Genomic DNA, 19612 nt, shown 5'->3' with positions numbered 1-19612 from the left:
ACATTTAGAGTGAGTACTAAAAGATAAGAATTTATTGTCATTATGTTGCTTGTAGAGTTGGAGGAGTTTCTGGTGGTGTTCTTTTGTCTTTTCTAATCTTTGTTGCTTTTGGTATTTATTTATTTTTTTTTAATTTTTTTTTTTATTTTCATCTTTTTCCCCCTCATAGAGTCCCCCTTAAAATTTCTTGCAGGGCTGGTTTAGTGGTCACAAACTTATTTAATTTTTGTCTGGGAAACTGTTTATCTCTCCTATTTTGAATGACAGCCTTGCTGGATAAAGAATTCTTGGCTGCATATTTTTTCTGATTCAGCACATTGAATGTATCCTGCCACTCATTTCTGGTCTGCCAAGTTTCTGTGGATAGGTCTGCTGCAAACCTGATCTGTCTTCCCTTGTAGGTTAAGGATTTTTTTTTTTCCCTCGCTGCTGGAGTTTAGTCTTTTCATATAAAATTCCATTTAGAAAACCAAAGTAGAAAAGTTGAACCCTATTGGTTAAAAATTTAGTGTTTCACTAGGAAGATGTTTATTGCCTTTTCAGTCAGATTCTGGTATCAGATTCAGAGTCAGATTCTTTTGCATCCCATATCTTAGTCCATTTGGACTGCTATAACAAAACATCAAAAACTGAATGAACAACAAATATTTATTTCTCCTAGTTCTAGAGGCTGGGAAGTCCAAGATCAAGGAACCAGCAGATTCCATGTTTAGTGAGGCCCACTTCCTCATGACAGCATTTTTTACATAGTGGAAAAGTCCAGGAAGTTCTCTAAGGTCTCTTTTATAAAAGCACTAATCCCATTCATGAGGACAGAGCTCTCAGTACCTAATTATCTTACAAAGGTCCCACCCCCAAACACCATTGCACTGGGGATTATTAGGTCTTAATCCTAGGGGAGGGAGGACACAAATATTAATGTATTCAATTCTAGATATTTATGATGGTAATATTTTAACTATTTAAAAACTATTTTTGGAAACTTAATTGCTTGCAGATGTTTTATTTCTTATAATTATTTTAAGTGCATTTCAGTGAAATGTATTTAATTTTTCTAACAAAACACTTTGTAAAAGTTAACCCTATACATTTGCTGATATTTAAGTATTTTCCTATAAAAATGGCATTTTCATGTGTTTCAACCTAATATTAATGACCCTCAAAAAATGCAAACAACATTTTCCTTGTTTTGTGACAAATAGGCTAAATAATATTTCCAAGTAGTCTGGGTATGGCTTTTAAAAAGTATTTACTTTGAAAACATTTACATTTTATAGACTTTGAGTAGAAAATGTTTTTATAATAAGTAATATTAATAGTTAATATTTTTTGAGCATTGTGTATTAGGCAGTATTTTAAGTGCTTTACATATTTTGATTTAATCCTCATAATATTACCATGAGATAGGAACTATTAACTATTCTCATCGTACAGATAAGGATATTGAGATACAGAGCAATTAAGTAACTAATCTAAGGCCATACAATTAGTAAGTAAAGAGAGGTAGAATACTAATACATTTTATCATATTTCAAAAGATTTTTAAAGTTGAAATAAGTGTACATTAATGCAAATATTGGCACTTCTACAATCGAAGCTATTCAATACCTTAAATACTTTGGAGCTCTATTACATACCTAGTGTCTTGAATATTTAGATATGTCTCATGGCCTGATAAGAGACATGCGGGGGCACCTGGGTGGCTCAGTCAGTTAAGCGTCTGACTTCGGTTCAGGTCATGATCTCATGGTTTGTGTGTTCGAGCCCCACATCCAGCTCTGTGTTGATAGTTCAGAGCCTGGAGCCTGCTTCAGATTCTGTGTCTGTCTCTCTCTCTCTCTCTCAAAAATAAAATAAACATTAAAAATTTTTGAGAAAAAAAGAGATATGGGAAGGAAAGTGGTAAAAGAGAGTTAATTGTCATGCCGATGATGAAAATTTGTGATTTTTTTATATTCAAGTATATACTTGAATATATATACATACACACATGTGCACAGAAATGTTAAACATTGTTCTATTGGGACTTTCTTTATTATGCAAGCTGGCCTTGCCTTTGATTGATCTATTCAGCAAATATTAGTAAATATTTACCAGCTTTGGCCTAACCTTTCAAGAGAGAATGTAGGTAGGTCCGTATTAACGCTATAAGGATTTCTCTCCACAGGAAGCAAATTTGGAGGGAAGAGCCGATAGCTAGAATTGAAGCAGAGTTATTAAGATGCTGATGAATTGAAGATATATTTTGGAACCAGCCTTTCTTTCTACTCTGACATTTTATTTATTTATTTTTTTTTTTTAATTTTTATTTTTTTTCAATATATGAAATTTATTGTCAAATTGGTTTCCATACAACACCCAGTGCTCATCCCAAAAGGTTCCCTCCTCAATACCCATCACCCATCCTGCCCTCCCCCCCACCCTGCCCTCCCTCCCACCCCCCATCAACCCTCAGTTTGTTCTCAGTTTTTAACAGTCTCTTATGCTTTGGCTCTCTCCCACTCTAACCTCTTTTTTTTTTCCTTCCCCTCCTCCATGGGTTTCTGTTAAGTTTCTCAGGATCCACATAAGAGTGAAACCATATGGTATCTGTCTTTCTCTGTATGGCTTATTTCACTTAGCATCACACTCTCCAGTTCCATCCACGTTGCTACAAAGGGCCGTATTTCGTTCTTTCTCATTGCCATGTAGTACTCCATTGTGTATATAAACCACAATTTCTTTATCCATTCATCAGTTGATGGACATTTAGGCTCTTTCCATAATTTGGCTATTGTTGAGAGTGCTGCTATAAACATTGGGGTACAAGTGCCCCTATGCATCAGTACTCCTGTATCCCTTGGGTAAATTCCTAGCAGTGCTATTGCTGGGTCATAGGGTAGGTCTATTTTTAATTTTCTGAGGAACCTCCACACTGCTTTCCAGAGTGGCTGCACCAATTTGCATTCCCACCAACAGTGCAAGAGGGTTCCCATTTTTCCACATCCTCGCCAGCATCTATAGTCTCCTGATTTGTTCATTTTGACCACTCTGACTGGCGTGAGGTGATATCTGAGTGTGGTTTTGATTTGTATTTCCCTGATGAGGAGCGACGTTGAACATCTTTTCATGTGCCTGTTGGCCATCCGTATGTCTTTAGAGAAGTGTCTATTCATGTTTTCTGCCCATTTCTTCACTGGGTTATTTGTTTTTTGGGTGTGGAGTTTGGTGAGCTCTTTATAGATTTTGGATACTAGCCCTTTGTCCGATATGTCATTTGCAAATATCTTTTCCCATTCCATTGGTTGCCTTTTAGTTTTGTTGGTTGTTTCCTTTGCTGTGCAGAAGCTTTTTATCTTCATAAGGTCCCAGTAGTTCATTTTTGCTTTTAATTCCCTTGCCTTTGGGGATGTGTCGAGTAAGAGATTGCTACGGCTGAGGTCAGAGAGGTCTTTTCCTGCTTTCTCCTCTAGGGTTTTGATGGTTTCCTGTCTCACATTCAGGTCCTTTATCCACTTTGAGTTTATTTTTGTGAATGGTGTGAGAAAGTGGTCTAGTTTCAACCTTCTGCATGTTGCTGTCCAGTTCTCCCAGCACCATTTGTTAAAGAGACTGTCTTTTTTCCATTGGATGTTCTTTCCTGCTTTGTCAAAGATTAGTTGGCCATACGTTTGTGGGTCTAGTTCTGGGGTTTCTATTCTATTCCATTGGTCTATGTGTCTGTTTTAGTGCCAATACCATGCTGTCTTGATGATTACAGCTTTGTAGTAGAGGCTAAAGTCTGGGATTGTGATGCCTCCTGCTTTGGTCTTCTTCAGAATTACTTTGGCTATTCGGGGCCTTTTGTGGTTCCATATGAATTTTAGAATTGCTTGTTCTAGTTTCGAGAAGAATGCTGGTGCAATTTTGATTGGGATTGCATTGAATGTGTAGATAGCTTTGGGTAGTATTGACATTTTGACAATATTTATTCTTCCAATCCATGAGCATGGAATGTTTTTCCATTTCTTTATATCTTCTTCAATTTCCTTCATCAGCTTTCTATAGTTTTCAGCATACAGATCTTTTACATCTTTGGTTAGATTTATTCCTAGGTATTTTATGCTTCTTGGTGCAATTGTGAATGGGATCAGTTTCTTTATTTGTCTTTCTGTTGCTTCATTGTTAGTGTATAAGAATGCAACTGATTTCTGTACATCGATTTTGTATCCTGCAACTTTGCTGAATTCATGTATCAGTTCTAGCAGACTTTTGGTGGAGTCTATCGGATTTTCCATGTATAATATCATGTCATCTGCAAAAAGCAAAAGCTTGACTTCATCTTTGCCAATTTGGATGCCTTTGATTTCCTTTTGTTGTCTGATTGCTGATGCTAGAACTTCCAGCACTATGTTAAACAACAGCGGTGAGAGTGGGCATCCCTGTCGTGTTCCTGATCTCAGGGAAAAAGCTCTCAGTTTTTCCCCGTTGAGGATGATGTTAGCAGTGGGCTTTTCATAAATGGCTTTTATGATGTTTAAGTATGTTCCTTCTATCCCAACTTTCTCGAGGGTTTTTATTAAGAAAGGGTGCTGGATTTTGTCAAAGGCCTTTTCTGCATCGATTGACAGGATAATATGGTTCTTATCTTTTCTTGTATTAATGTGATGTATCACGTTGATTGATTTGCGAATGTTGAACCAGCCCTGCATCCCAGGAATGAATCCCACTTGATCATGGTGAATAATTCTTTTTATATGCTGTTGAATTCAATTTGCTAGTATCTTATTGAGAATTTTTGCATCCATATTCATCATGATATTGGCCTGTAGTTCTCTTTTTTGTTACTGGGTCTCTGTCTGGTTTAGGAATCAAAGTAATACTGGCTTCATAGAATGAGTCTGGAAGTTTTCCTTCCCTTTCTATTTCTTGGAATAGCTTGAGAAGGATAGGTATTATCTCTGCTTAAATGTCTGGTAGAACTCCCCTGGGAAGCCATCTGGTCCTGGACTCTTATTTGTTGGGAGATTTTTGATAACCGATTCAATTTCTTCGCTGGTTATGGGTCTGTTCAAGCTTTCTATTTCCTCCTGATTGGGTTTTGGAAGAGTGTGGGTGTTTAGGAATTTGTCCATTTCTTCCAGGTTGTCCAATTTGTTGGCATATAATTTTTCATAGTATTCCCTGATAATTGTTTGTATTTCTGAGGGATTGGTTGAATAATTACATTTTCATTCATGATTTTATCTATTTGGGTCATCTCCCTTTTCTTTTTGAGAAGCCTGGCTAGAGGTTTGTCAATTTTGTTAATTTTTTCAAAAAACCAACTCTTGGTTTCGTTGATCTGCTCTACAGTTGTTTTAGATTCTATATTGTTTATTTCTGCTCTGATCTTTATTATTTCTCTTCTTCTGCTGGGTTTAGGCTGCCTTTGCTGTTCTGCTTCTATTTCCTTTCAGTGTGCTGTTAGATTTTGTATTTGGGATTTTTCTTGTTTCTTGAGATAGGCCTGGATTGCAATGTATTTTCCTCTCAGGACTGCCTTTGCTGCATCCCAAAGCGTTTGGATTGTTGTATTTTCATTTTCATTTGTTTCCATATATTTTTTAAATTTCTTCTCTAATTGCCTGGTTGACCCACTCATTCTGTAGTAGGGTGTTTTTTAACCTCCATGCTTTTGGAGGTTTTCCAGACTTTTTCCTGTGGTTGATTTCAAGTTTCATAGCATTGTGGTCTGAAAGTATGCATGGAATGATCTCAATTCTTGTAAACTTAGGAAGGGCTGTTTTGTGACCCAGTATATGATCTATCTTGGAGAATGTTCCATGTGCACTCGAGAAGAAAGTATATTCTGTTGCTTTGGGATGCAGAGTTCTAAATATATCTGTCAAGTCCACCTGATCCAATGTGTCATTCAGGGCCCTTGTTTATTTATTGACCATGTGTCTAGATGATCTATCCATTTCTGTAGGTGGAGTGTTAAAGTCCCCTGCAATTACCACATTCTTATCAATAAGGTTGCTTATGTTTATGAGTAATTGTTTTATATATTTGGGGGCTCCGGTATTCGGCGCATAGGCATTTATAATTGTTAGTTCTTCTTGATGGATAGACCCTGTAATTATTATATAATGCCCTTCTTCATCTCTTGTTACAGCCTTTAGTTTAAAGTCTAGTTTGTCTGATATAAGTATGGCTACTCCAGCTTTCTTTTGGCTTCCAGTAGCATGATAAATAGTTCTCCATCCCCTTACTCTCAATCCTAAGGTGTCCTCAGGTCTAAAATGAGTCTCTTGTAGACAGCAAATAGATGGGTCTTGTTTTTTTATCCATTCTGATACCCTGTGTCTTTTGGTTGGCGCATTTAATCCATTTACATTCAGTGTTATTATAGAAAGATACGGGTTTAGAGTCATTGTGATGTCTTTATGATTTATGCTTGTAGTGATGTCTCTGGTACTTTGTCTCACAGGATCCCCCTTAGGATCTCTTGTAGGGCTGGTTTAGTGGTGACGAATTCCTTCAGTTTTTGTTTGTTTGGGAAGACCTTTATCTCTCCTTCTATTCTAAATGACAGACTTGCTGGATAAAGGATTCTCGGCTGCATATTTTTCCTGTTCAGCACATTAAAGATCTTGTGCCAATCCTTTCTGACCTGCCAAGTTTCAAAAGAGAGATCGGTCACAAGTCTTATAGGTCTCCCTTTATATGTTAGGGCACATTTACCCCTTGCTGCTTTCAGAATTTTCTCTTTATCCTTGTATTTTTCCAGTTTGACTATGCTATGTCGTGCAGAAGATCGATTCAAGTTACGTCTGAAAGGAGTTCTCTGTGCCTCTTGGATTTCAATGCCTTTTTCCTTCCCCAGTTCAGGGTAGTTCTCATCTATTATTTCTTCAAGTACCCCTTCAGCACCTTTCCCTCTCTCTTCCTCCTCTGGGATACCAATTATGCGTATATTATTTCTTTTTAGTGTATCAGTTAGTTCTCTAATTTTCTCCTCATACTCCTGGATTTTTTTATCTCTCTTTCTCTCAGCTTCCTCTTTTTCCATAACTTTATCTTCTAGTTCACCTATTCTCTCCTCTGCCTCTTCAATCCAATCCGTCGTCATTTCCATTTTGTTTTGCATTTCGTTTAAAGCGTTTTTCAGCTCCTCGTGACTGTTCCTTAGTCCCTTGATCTCTGTAGCAAGAGATTCTCTTCTGTCCTCTATACTGTTTTCAAGCCCAGAGGTTAATTTTATGACTATTATTCTAAATTCACTTTCTGTTATATTATTTAAATCCTTTTTGATCAGTTCATTAGCTGTTGTTATTTCCTGGAGATTCTTCTGAGGGGAATTCTTCCATTTGGTCATTTTGGATAGTCCCTGGAGTGGTGGGGCGGACCTGCAGGGCACTTCCCCTGTGCTGTGGTGTATAACTGTTGTTGGTGGGCGGGGCCGCAGTCCGACCTGATGTCTGCCCCCAGCCCACCGCTGGGGCCACAGTCAGACTGGTGTGTGCCTTCTCTTCCCCTCTCCTAGGGGCGGGATTCACTGTGGGGTGGCGTGGCCTGTCTGGGCTACTTGCACCCTGCCAGGCTTGTGGTGCTGGGGATCTGGCTTATTAGCTGGGGTGGGTAGGCAAGGTGCACGGGGGCAGGAGGGGTAGGCTTAGCTTGCTTCTCCTTAGGTGATCCACTTCAGGAGGGGCCATGTGGCAGCGGGAGGGAGTCAGACCCGCTGCCAGAGGGTTGGCTCCACAGAAGCACAGCGTTGGGTGTTTGCGCGGAGCGAGCAAGTTCCCTGGCAGGAACTGGTTCTCTTTGGGATTTTGGCTGGGGGATGGGCGAGGGAGATGGTGCTGGTGAGCGCCTTTGTTCCCTGCCAACAGAGCTCTGTCTTCCGGGGGCTCAGCAACTCTCCCTCCCTTTGTCCTCCAGCCTTCCCGCTTTCCTAGCAGAGCTGTTAACTTATGACCTCTCAGATGCTAAGTCGCGCTTGCTGTCGGAACACACTCTGTCGGGCCCCTCCGCTTTTGCAAGCCAGACTCGGGGGCTCTGCTTGGTCGGCAGGCTGCCCCTCTGCCCCGGCTCCATCCCGCCAGTCCGTGGAGCGCACACCGCCTCGCCGCCCTTCCTACCCTCTTCCGTGGGCTTCTCGTCTGCGTTTGGCTCCGGAGACTCCTTTCTGCTATTCCTCTGGCGGTTTTCTGGGTTATTTAGGCAGGTGTAGGTGGAATGTAAGTGATCAGCAGGATACGAGGTAAGCCCAGCGTCCTCCTACGCCGCCATCTTCCCTATCCTCCCCCTACTCTGACGTTTCTTACCTTGTGCTTTGGCATACATAACATCAGTCTATTGGTGTTACAATATTTTTAATAGTCTCTTCTAATACTATGGCCCTCCTTATGCTAGGTGCCAGATATATGAATATGACTAACATAGGATCCCAGTTCTCAAGGTCTAGAAGTAGTAGAGGAGAAAAATACAAACTTGATTATAATATAGTAATAGTTGTTATAACAGATGATGTACAATGTGCCATCCCATGGGAGTACAAAGGAAAGAATGTTGAATTCTACACTGAAGAGTGTAGATATTTATCAAACTCCTATACGTAGAGTTTAGGTGGGATAGGGGACTTTGGAACGCAGAGGAGTAGCTTTTGTGTTTGAACTTTTATTTACTTTCATTTGTTCTAATGGTACCACTGGCCTAAAAGGATTAACAGATTTTCAAGCGATGCTCTGGCCTTTTATTGTTGTCATATTCCTAAGAAAGCAAATCTTAATATCATTTTTTTAAGTTTATTTATTTATTTAGAGAGAATGCAAGTGGGGGAGAGGTAGAGAGAGAGGGGGAGAGACAGATAATCCTAAGCAGGCTCCGCACTGTTAGTGCAGAGCCCGATGCAGCATTTGAATTCGCAAACCATAAGATCATGACCTGAGCCCAAGTCAGACACTTAACCAACTGAGCCATCCCAGCACCCCAATATCAGTATTCTTCATTAATCATTCTTATTTTTAAAGGAATTTACATTTCTTAATTTATTATAATCTTTTTCCCAGAAAATTGACACACAGCATTATGTATGTATACATATAGTATTATATATATATATTATATTGTATGTGTATGTATGTATTATGTTATATGTTGTATATATTATATTTTATGTTATATATTATATGTATATACATGTATACATGTATATACATAGTATATATTATATGTACATACATGTATACATGTATATACATAGTATATATTATATGTACATATGCATATGTACATATGCATACATACGTATGGTATATACATATGTATACACATACATATAATATATACAGTTTGCTCATGAAAGAAAATATATAATCAAGATGGGGAGAAAGGAAACAAAGAATAAGGTATTAAATTAGTAATATTAATACATAGTTTCTTCACATTAACTATAAATTTTTTGGTAGACTTCTTGTAGGTCAAGGCAAAGATGAAAATTTAACCGCTTCAAACAAAATAATTTCTAAATTTTTACTTAAATCTGGAAAAATGATCAATTGCGAGCTTTATAATATTCATGCAATGTATTGTATGTTCAGGTGATATATGGAGACACTAGTATAGAATCTTCTTTGGTATGGGGATATGAGATATCCTATGTTATGTTGTAATGGCCAGTGTTCTCGATATACCTAGCTAAATTTGCTTTATTATTCTTTTTTTTGTGTTAATCTCTAAGCAGAAACCTCTGTAAATTCTAGTCCCAATTTTTCTGTGAGTGAACATCTAACTAAATTAAATTTAACACTCTGTGTGTGTGTACGCGTATGTACAAGCATTTTCTGGTTAATGAGTCTATAGTTTTAATCTGATCTCAAAAAGGAATCATAATGTAAAGAAAGGGTTTAAAAGCACTTGTGCAAAGTATTGACTACATGGAGAGAATTTTTCCTGTTTATTTAAAGACAATCTGGAGAAGTTCTAATGTAGGCAGCAGCCTCCAAAGTTGATTTGACCTGTGATAGGTGTGCCCTATCACATTATTTGCCAATCTAGACACGCACATTCAGAGCCACTGTATAGAGTTTTGCACAAAACCTTCTGGCTGATGCAATAAGGAGGAACTGAAATCTGATTCTCTAGTTCGTTCTGAAAGGAGGGGTGCTTTTTGTAATTGGCTTAAATATAATCATGAAGAGGAGTGGTAACTATACCTATAGTACACCTTATAGATAGCGCTAGCCATTTGCCAAAAGTCTAGAAAGGAACTTTTGGCAAGTTTGTTATTGTTTAAAAAAAATTTTTTTTTTTTTGCTTAAGTTTTTATTTGATGAATGGCTTCAATGGCATTAACCAAATGTTTAAAAATTATAGGAATTATTTGGGGCCTTTTATATCACCAAAGAGTTGATAGATATTATCAATCCCTCAGTGCCTCAAACACTTCTTCCCACCACTACCAATCTAATTAAAAATTCTAAAGAATTTCCAATTGTTAACATTGATCCAGTTTCAAAACTACTCCAAGCAAAGCTTGACAGTATAGTAGATTCTCATTATCATTCATGACTGGTGACCATAATTAATGTTGCTGTTTTTCATCTGCAATTTTGAAGTATGCTTGTCTTCCCAAACTCTTGCTATCTAGTTCTTAGGACTTCTTCATTCTTGTATCCTAAAGTGGCTTTTACTTCTTTCTACTATGTCCGGAAGTTTGTTTGGAGCATCACTTCGTACGATTGGAGTCTTGCTTCTATCCAGTTCTCCCCAGACTTTCTTTACTCAGGATAATTGACTCAATAATCTTAGCTATTTCTTACACTCCTTGTTTTCTTCCCTTTACCTAAATGAGCCCCTGTAAACACTGAACTTGGGAAAACCTTATGATACAACCCCTCTGGGGAACACTATTGCTTACTTTGCACAAGACTTTTATTTTTGGTTATCAGTGGCAAATAGAAACTGATCTCTTTAGCACTGTTAGACTTTGTCACTACTGAAGCTAGCTCAACAATCTGGGCAGTTCCCTTAGGCCCATCCACCATATTTCTGGTTACTATGCTTACCCTGCTTGCCCTGCTCCTATCTCAGCAGCGCCTTTTCTAGGGTAACATAGGTCTTGGATATGTAAAGTAGTCGTATGTTTTAAGTTTGACTGCCTGGAACGAAAATATCAGTGATTGTCAAAAAGTTAGGGAATTTCATTATCTTGTTTATATTGGCAATGTCCATTGTCCTGAAAAATTGTATGCATAAAGAGTAAATAACTAAATTAAAGTAAGTATTGTATAAAGGTCTGTTTGTTCCAAAGCATTCCTATGATTTCAGTTACATTTAGTTTGAAAAATTTGAAAAGGTTCCATTCAGCAATCTCCTTGGTGTACAACACATACTTCTCGATGTAACACCACATGATTTTGGTTTGGACTCCACTTAACTGTCTGCTCAAACAATTTTGATTTTGGTTCTCTTTCCCCCTTTTATTTTGTTCTTGCTTTGCAGCTATCTCACATCTTGTTATGGTTAATCCTCCCACCTTCCCATTCATACTTGGAGTTACGTGTGACATGTGGTCTGTTTTTGTAACATTACATTTTCACATGGTGGGTTAGCTCAGAAGTCAGGCTTTCACTGTTTTGTATAGATCATTCAAAACTGATTCGAGATGATGTTAGTTTCTTGCTAACTCAGGATGAAGTATTGAATCTCAAAAATCGTGGACATTTTATTAGAATTTGAGAACTTGATTTATTAATAGAAAAGTTGAGCAAAGTATCTTTAAAAGACAAAAAACCAAAAACCATGAAAAAATTTAAGTTAACAAATTTAATCTTTTTCTTTTGAACTTGAAATTTCAACAGGGTTTAGAAACAGAGTGAGGATTATAAATGGTAATGGTAATCATTTTATTTGGTATTAATTTGCCCAGAAATCTTCTGGTGATTGCTAATGAAATAAAAAACAAAATTATTTTAACTAATAGAGTTGAAATTCAGGTAGAGAATAATAGAATTGTTAAGGACCTCTAAGATAATTTGTTCCATATTTTTAGCTGAATATACATTTCAATCTAAGTATCTCTACCCGTTCAGAGTTCCATGAGAGAACTAGAACCCGCAGAATATTCATGTTAAGAGATTAATTGCTAGGAACTGGCTTATGTGACTGTGAGGATTGAGTAGTTTGAAATCCATACATAGGGCAGGCTATCAAGAAGGACAAGCTGAGCTCTTGGACAAGAGCTGAAGCTGCAGTCCATGAGCAGAATTTGTTTTCAGAGAAGCCTCAATCCTGCTCTTAAGGCCTTTACAACTGATTGAATTAGAATCGCCCAGATTATCCGGGATAATCTTCCGTACTTAAAGTGAAGTGATTATAGATCTTGATCATTTATAACAATATGCTTTTACAGTAACACCTAGATTAATGTTTGGATAACTGAAAACTATAGCCTAGTCATGTTGACTCATAAAACTGATCATCACAATGACCTTGTAACAATACTGGGTTTTAAACACAGAATTTTATTCATCAGTTTTGTCACATAAATATTTATTTAGATATTATATTTAAAAAGTGATGAGCTAGTCTCAGTTTTTACTGTGAATCACAAAAGAATGATGTAGTAACTATATTCTGATAACCTTTCATACTAACATACTCACAAGTTACCTTTTTTCCTCTTAAGTAAAAAAAAAAATTTATTTAGATATTTCTTTTAGTCTCTTCTGATTCAACTCCTTCATTATCTTTCTTGCTGAATATTGTACTCTTTTCAGTTTCTTAGCATTGACTGGAAACATACAGCTCAGGCTGTAGTTACACTGCAGTGATACTTGGCATTCATCAAATATTTGTTAGAAGAAAGATTATTTCACAGTTCTTGTATGTTTTGCTCTTTAAAGTTCATCTTAGTGTCACATTTGTTTTTTATAAATAATGCCACTACATTGCTGACTTATATTTGGCACATTACTATTCCCAGATATTTTTGTCTTATTTTATTCTGTGAAACTATATTGTTTTTATAACAAACAGAAGTTATTTTCAAACAGTGGTCCAGAGTTTCAGGATGAAGACTCTCTAATGATTTCTAGAAAAAACTGGTTCATATTGGAAACATTGTTTTGGTGTACATTCCATTACCTCTGGGAGAAACTTTGATATTCTGCCAAGGATTATGTCTTTGCTGTATTAAAGTAATGGTTTAAAGTTCCATAGAATCCTGAAGCTTTGGCAAACTCTGGTTTATGATATTTTGAAGGAGTTTCCAGAAGAAGCCCAGCAATTTTTTTTTTCTAAATTATTTTAAGCCAGACAAATTTTAATCTAGTGCCAACACTTTGGAAATATCTCATGGATATGGAGACTTATGGATAGCTAACTTAAAATTATAAATTAGTGGAACATGCATGATTTAATAAATTCTGTTGTTTTTGTTTTATATTTGAAATCAGCACTATTGAGACATTATTATGCCTAGTTTACAACAAAGGCATATAATTTTCTACACAGGACAGATCTCTATTTAGATAATGACTATCATATAAGACTCTTACTCATTTCTAATGGCTACATCATGCCTTTGCTGAAGTTAATTTATTTAACAAATAGTTTTGTATTAGATACTTGCATGTTTGAGGTGCCATGCAGGTTTTTTATTTATTTTTTTTATGTTTATTTATTTTTGAAGGAGAGAGAGACAGAGTGTGAGCAGGGGAGGGGCAGAGAGAGAGGGAGACACCAAATCTGAAACAGGCTCCATCCTCCAGGCTGTCAGCACACAGCCCGACACAGAGCTCAACACGGAGCTCAAACTCACGAGCAGTGAGATCATGACCTAAGCCGAAGTCAGATGCTTAACCAACCGAGCCACCCAGGCACCCCTTGAGGTACCAGTTTTAGACACTGATGATACATTTTGAACAAGACCAACATTCCTGCCATCATGAAGCATATTATCTAGTGGAGGACAAAGACAATCAATGAAAATGTATACAGATTCTTAGAGTTGAAATAAGTGCTACTAAAGTACAGTATAGAGTTGATTATATTATAGGAGGAGCAAATTGATCTGGGGGCACCAGAAAAGTGTTCCTTAAGGAAGTCACATTTAACTAAGCAACAAATAATAATAATAATAATAATAATAATAATAATAATGATAATAATAATAGCTAGCATTTAGATAGTGATTGCTATATGCCAGGCACTATTCTTGACCCTTATTATGTATTAACTTATTTCAACCTAACAACTCTATGAGGTAGGTGCTGTTTTTTTTTTTTCCTCATTTTATAGAAGACGTAACTGTGGCACAGAGAGAGAGTAGCAAATTTCTCCAAGGTCACAGAGCCAATGAGTAGTCAGCCTGGGATTTGAGCTTAAACAGATGAGTTTGTGCTCTTAACCACTATGTTTCTTGATAGGAGTTAGCTGGGAGAAGAAATGGGGAAGATCATTTCAGGCTAGTACTTCAAGATGGGGGCAAGAAGGCCAGTACAACTGGAGGTTGATGAGCCAAAGTAACAAAAGATGAAGGTAGAGAGGGAGTTATATACTCAGATTTATTATTATTTTATCACTTAGACTTTAGTATGAAAATGTGATGGAGGGTAAGAAGAATTAACGTGAGATCAATTAAGAGATTATTGCAATGATCGAATGAGAGGATACTGGCTTGGACCCACATTGTGGTGGATGGAGCAAACCATGGACCCTGGAAATATTTGGGAGATAGAAATAGCAGGGCTTTTTGTTTGGATTTGAGAAAGGGAGATTACTCCTAAGTTTCTAGCCGAAGCAGCAGGCAGGATGGTGTTACTAGTTTTCTGATAGGACTCAAGGGAAGAGACTTAGGAAGCAAAGGATAAGCTCAATTTGAGTTCTGTCAAGTTTGAGGTGACTTTTGTGTTAAAGTGAGAAATTATCTATAAAAGCCTGCAATACAGAAAGGAGTTCTGGACTTGAAATAAAACTTGCCAATTTTTTAGCCCTGGGAGTAAATGAGAAAACACAGTATGAAGATCCAGAATCAAAGGTGGAGGAACTGGAAGCATTTCAGTTAGGGTAGAACAGGTGCCATTGTACAGAGGAGACTGAGGACAGGCAGCGGGGTAGGTGTTAGGAAAAATGACAAAATGTTGTCAGATGAAAGCAAAGGAATGCAGCAGCTTCCCATTTGGTTTTTCTGATAGTATTATTTGTTTTTTCCTCTTAGAATTTCATAGTTGTACTAAATTGCTTCAGGTTCAACTTTGCTTACTTTTTTGACTGAACTGTTTTTCTTTTTCATTCTCTTTTTCCTTTTCTCCCCCTCATTAAATGTTCTTTTCAATTTAATTTTCTGTAAGTCCCTATTTAGATCACTTGGAGTCTTTCATCTGACAGTGATAGCTTTCATATAGAGCATTTGTAGTTTTTCTGTTTCTGATCATTCTGTATAATGCCACCACTTCCGACAGCTTCAGCTTCTGAAACTTGACCCCTGTGATATACTGCCCTCATACCTCGCATGACTGCCTGTGTACCATTGTCCTTCATCTCTACTCCCACATGCAAGCCCATATTTTGAACCGGTTGTTACTGAGAGTTGTTCCTCATGCTAGATCTCCTGTTCTGAAATTCTCCTTTCCCATCTGCTATTTCATTTTTTCTACCTTAACTACTTTTCATTTTCATCAAACCTCTTTGCAGTGGTCACTATTCTCAATCTGTTTGTGCTCTTACTTCTTTGTTTCATCCTAGTCTGCCATCTATATTTTGTGTTAACTTTCTTCCTTATCTAACCCATTTTGCATAGATAGTCACAGAACCCCAATTTCTTTTAAGCCCTTGATCTCTCCTAAAATAACTTTAGAAGTTCCCAACCACTTGTAAAACCAGTTGTACTTTTCTCTCACTCCTCTCACATTCATTCATTTAAAAAAAAAATGTGTAGGGGGCGCCTGGGTGGCGCAGTCGGTTGAGCGTCCGACTTCAGCCAGGTCACGATCTCACGGTCCATGAGTTCGAGCCCCGCGTCAGGCTCTGGGCTGATGGCTCGGAGCCTGGAGCCTGTTTCCGATTCTGTGTCTCCCTCTCTCTCTGCCCCTCCCCCGTTCATGCTATGTCTCTCTCTGTCCCAAAAATAAATAAAAAACGTTGAAAAAAAAAAAAATTAAAAAAAAAAAATGTGTCAGACAATGTGTTAGTCATTAGGGATAAGTGATGAAAAAAAATATATATAGATTGACCCTCAGAACTGTGCTATCGTATTCTTAATCTGTTGGAAAATAAAAATTACATCATAATATTGATTGTGCCCACCAAAATTTTATATTATTACTTAATCTTAGCAGGCCCCATGATGTTACAAATAATCCCACATCAATTTTCTGTTCTTTCTTCATAGTCATGATTCAGAACATTTCTGCTTTTCTCAAGTTTCTAAACTCAGTTTCAAAACCTTGTGTTTGAACCAGACTGCCAAGACAATTTGTCCCTAGCTCCCAATTTCCCTTTCACTTCAAAATTTCTTTATATCTTCATCCAAGATTTTCCTTTTCCTAGTCTGTGTCAGAAGAAGGGTCACTTCTTTCTTCCAAAAGTAAAACTTTCCATCTGTTTTTCCTGATGCGCATGGGAGAAACTCTAGACAAAAATACAAGATGACATGAAATTGTTATTTAATGTGATGTTTTATTGCATATTTATTCTCTTTTATATACTTGGTAACTATGTGGTTAATACAGAGTTTGAAAAACTCTTGAAATACTATTAACACTGTAAGTTAATATTTTTAATGGGCTATATTATTTTGTTATTAAACATTTTTTAAATCAAATATAAAGTGGATTTACTTTGTTTTACTCAGAGAGACTGGTGGTGGTAGCTGAACACTGTGAACGGAGTCTAGAAGACTTGCTTCGAGAGAGGAAACCCATGAGGTACCGTGTTATATCAGGATAATTAAGTGAACAGCAGAAATTGGCAAAAAAAAAAAAAAAAAAAAAAAAGGCATTTTAACGTTTGAAACTGCAGAGTTTTTATTTCTTTTGTTACTTGTTTAATGATAAAATCCAGGTGCAAATTTTATTTTAGGAAATTTAATTCACAGGCCTCACAAAAATTCAATGTTGACATTGTCCAGTGTCCAGTTTTTATGAGCTAGGCATTCTCCAGAGTACTTAGCAAAAAAATTCCTAAAAAAGATATATATGAAAATTTGAAATGTTTTCAGTACTAAGCATTTCTGTAGGTGAGATTAAGAGTATTTTCCTATGAGTAGTACTTGGTAACTTCTAACTGGTATTCCTAGGGACATAGTAAGTTGTGTTAAGGAAAGACCATGTTGAGTGGAGAGAGAATAATCATAGCTTGGGTGGAATCTAATGATATAGGTTAAATTACATTAATTCAGTGGTTCAGTAGTTACTTTCTGTCTCAGACATTTCTGGGAAGAAGCGTATGTGGTATATATATTATTACAAATATACTACTAAATGAATTTCTTCACACATTTTTCTGAAATTATCTTAAAATCATGGGAAATATTACTTTAAAGTTGTACTAAGCCAATGAAAAATGTTTGCCGTAAGTCTTTGTAGGATTGTAATTATCCATCCTCTTTTGAAGAAATATTCTTATTCTTGATTAATACTTTTAAATCACTGCTATATCCTAGATGAAACAAATTTTTTTCAAGGGAGGAAAAAAATGTGTATCTTGCTAGATGGTAGTTATTTAATAAAAGTATAACAAATAAATTGAATAAAATACTTGCCTTGATCCTTTAAATGATTTGATTTTAAGTGTTCTCTAGAATGAAAGAATGCACATACCAAGTATACCATTGCCTTACTTCTTTGGAAGAGTCTAATCTGACCATAGGTACTAAAAGTGACTTTTGTATATATTTAGAAGTAGCTTAGCCTTATTTAATGAATATGTTTTTATAATTATGATTTTTACATGTCATAGTCTTTGATTTTGTGTTTTTAAGAACATCTTATTCTGTTTGCCAGTTTAAACTTATCCTTTAATTTATAGCCACTGATGTTAAAAAGTATTCTCTGTGAAAACTAGTTGACATCAAAATTGAAAACAAATTGTAGTCACATCTTTATGAAAAAAAAAAACCAAAACAACACTTTATTTTAAATCCGCTTGGATTAAATTTGTATAAAGATTAAAACTAATTGTAGCCATGTCTTTACCTCGGAAATATATAACTGAGCCTGGGTTAACTTTGTATAATGATGCACAATGCATTATGTATGATAAAAAAGCCACTAACTAGCTGGGCAGCCTTGGACGATTCTTTTAATCATATTTCTTATCGATAAAACAAGGAGTTTTAGTTGATCTAGGGATCATTCTAGGGGAAATTATTCTTAACTTTATATTTTATTTAATATGTATTAAGTTTGATAGTAATATATTGATCTACTGCCTTTGGAAGTATATTTATTTTTTCTTATGCTAATATAATAACCTACCAATGCCCTTTATTTAAATGGTAGATTTCATGACAAATCTAAGTGTAAAATTTCAGTGCTATATTTTAAAAGGCAAATTGTTATAGAAACAAAAGTTTTATGATTCAGCAATTCCACTCCTTGGTAGAGGACCTTCTTAACTTTTGTCTCCAAGGTACCTCATTTACCTCACTCTAATCCTAGCCCTGCTTTGGTATTTAACCAAGAGAAAGGAGAAATACATATTCACTAAAATATCTGCACAACAATGTTCCCAGAAACATTATTCATAGTAGCCCCTGACTGGGAAGAACTGAAGTGTCCATCAATGGAAGAATGAATCATGTTATTTTAATCAAAAATAAAAAGGAATGAACTATTGCTATATACAACATGATGAGCCTTAAAAATATGCTGAGCAAAAGAAGCCAGTTCTAGAATGATCAGAACTTATGGTGATAGATATAAAAACAGTACTCAACTCTGGTTGGGAGAAGGGACAATGTAGGAACTGATTCAAAATAGCCTTGACAAGGAAACTATCTGGAGTAATGGAATTTTTTTACATCTTGATCAAGGTATTACTTATGTGGTGCATTTTCTTGCAAAACTTAAAGTTCACTGAAATATACACTTCAGATGTGTGCATCTCAACTATGTAAATTATGCCTCATTTTTAAAAAAAACAAAAAAAAACAAAAACTTCTTCCATTATTTACTTGGCTTGAATTCTAAATCCCTTATATAGCAACAATATTATGTTGTTAATGAAGGTGCTTGATCCAATGGCATACCTGTTTGTATTTCTTTGTTTCTATAAGAAGAAATAGTGTGAATTAGTTGTTGCTGCTTAACCAGTACCTCAACACTTAGTGGTTTAAAAACAATAAACTTTTATCCTTTCATATAATTTCTCAGGGTCAAGAATTCAGGAATGAATTAGCTAGATGGTTTTAATTCAGGATCTCATGAGGTTGGTTGCAGTCCATATATAAACTGGAGCTATAATTATCTGAAAGGTTGACAGGCTAGATGATCTGTTTCTAAGATAACTCACTCATTTGGTGCCAGTTGTTGACAGTAGACTTTAATTCTTCTTTATTTTGAGGGCCTTGCCACTGGTGTTTGTCTATCCTTACAGTATGGGGTTGACTTCTCTAAGTTTCTATTCCTTTTATGACCTAGCCTCAGGAACCACACACCATCAT

General features: G+C 36.3%; 1 protein-coding gene across 2 annotated transcripts in view; it reads left to right on the top strand.

Annotated features, from left to right (window-relative positions):
* Positions 1 to 19612, top strand: part of TBCK (TBC1 domain containing kinase) — a 225352-nt gene that overhangs the window by 11672 nt on the left and 194068 nt on the right. For both annotated transcript variants that reach the window (XM_078445834.2, XM_078445835.2), the window contains exon 3: positions 16802 to 16874. In XM_078445834.2, the coding sequence (XP_078301960.1) occupies positions 16802 to 16874 (73 nt within the window). The remainder of the gene's footprint in view (positions 1 to 16801; positions 16875 to 19612) is intronic.

This window comes from Panthera onca, chromosome B1, assembly GCF_046562875.1.
Source record: "Panthera onca isolate mPanOnc1 chromosome B1, mPanOnc1 haplotype 2, whole genome shotgun sequence".
In the NCBI taxonomy this organism is placed as follows: Eukaryota; Metazoa; Chordata; class Mammalia; order Carnivora; family Felidae; genus Panthera; species Panthera onca.
The sequence above is the reverse complement of the archived record's forward strand: the minus strand, read 5'-3'. Positions and strand labels throughout refer to the sequence as shown.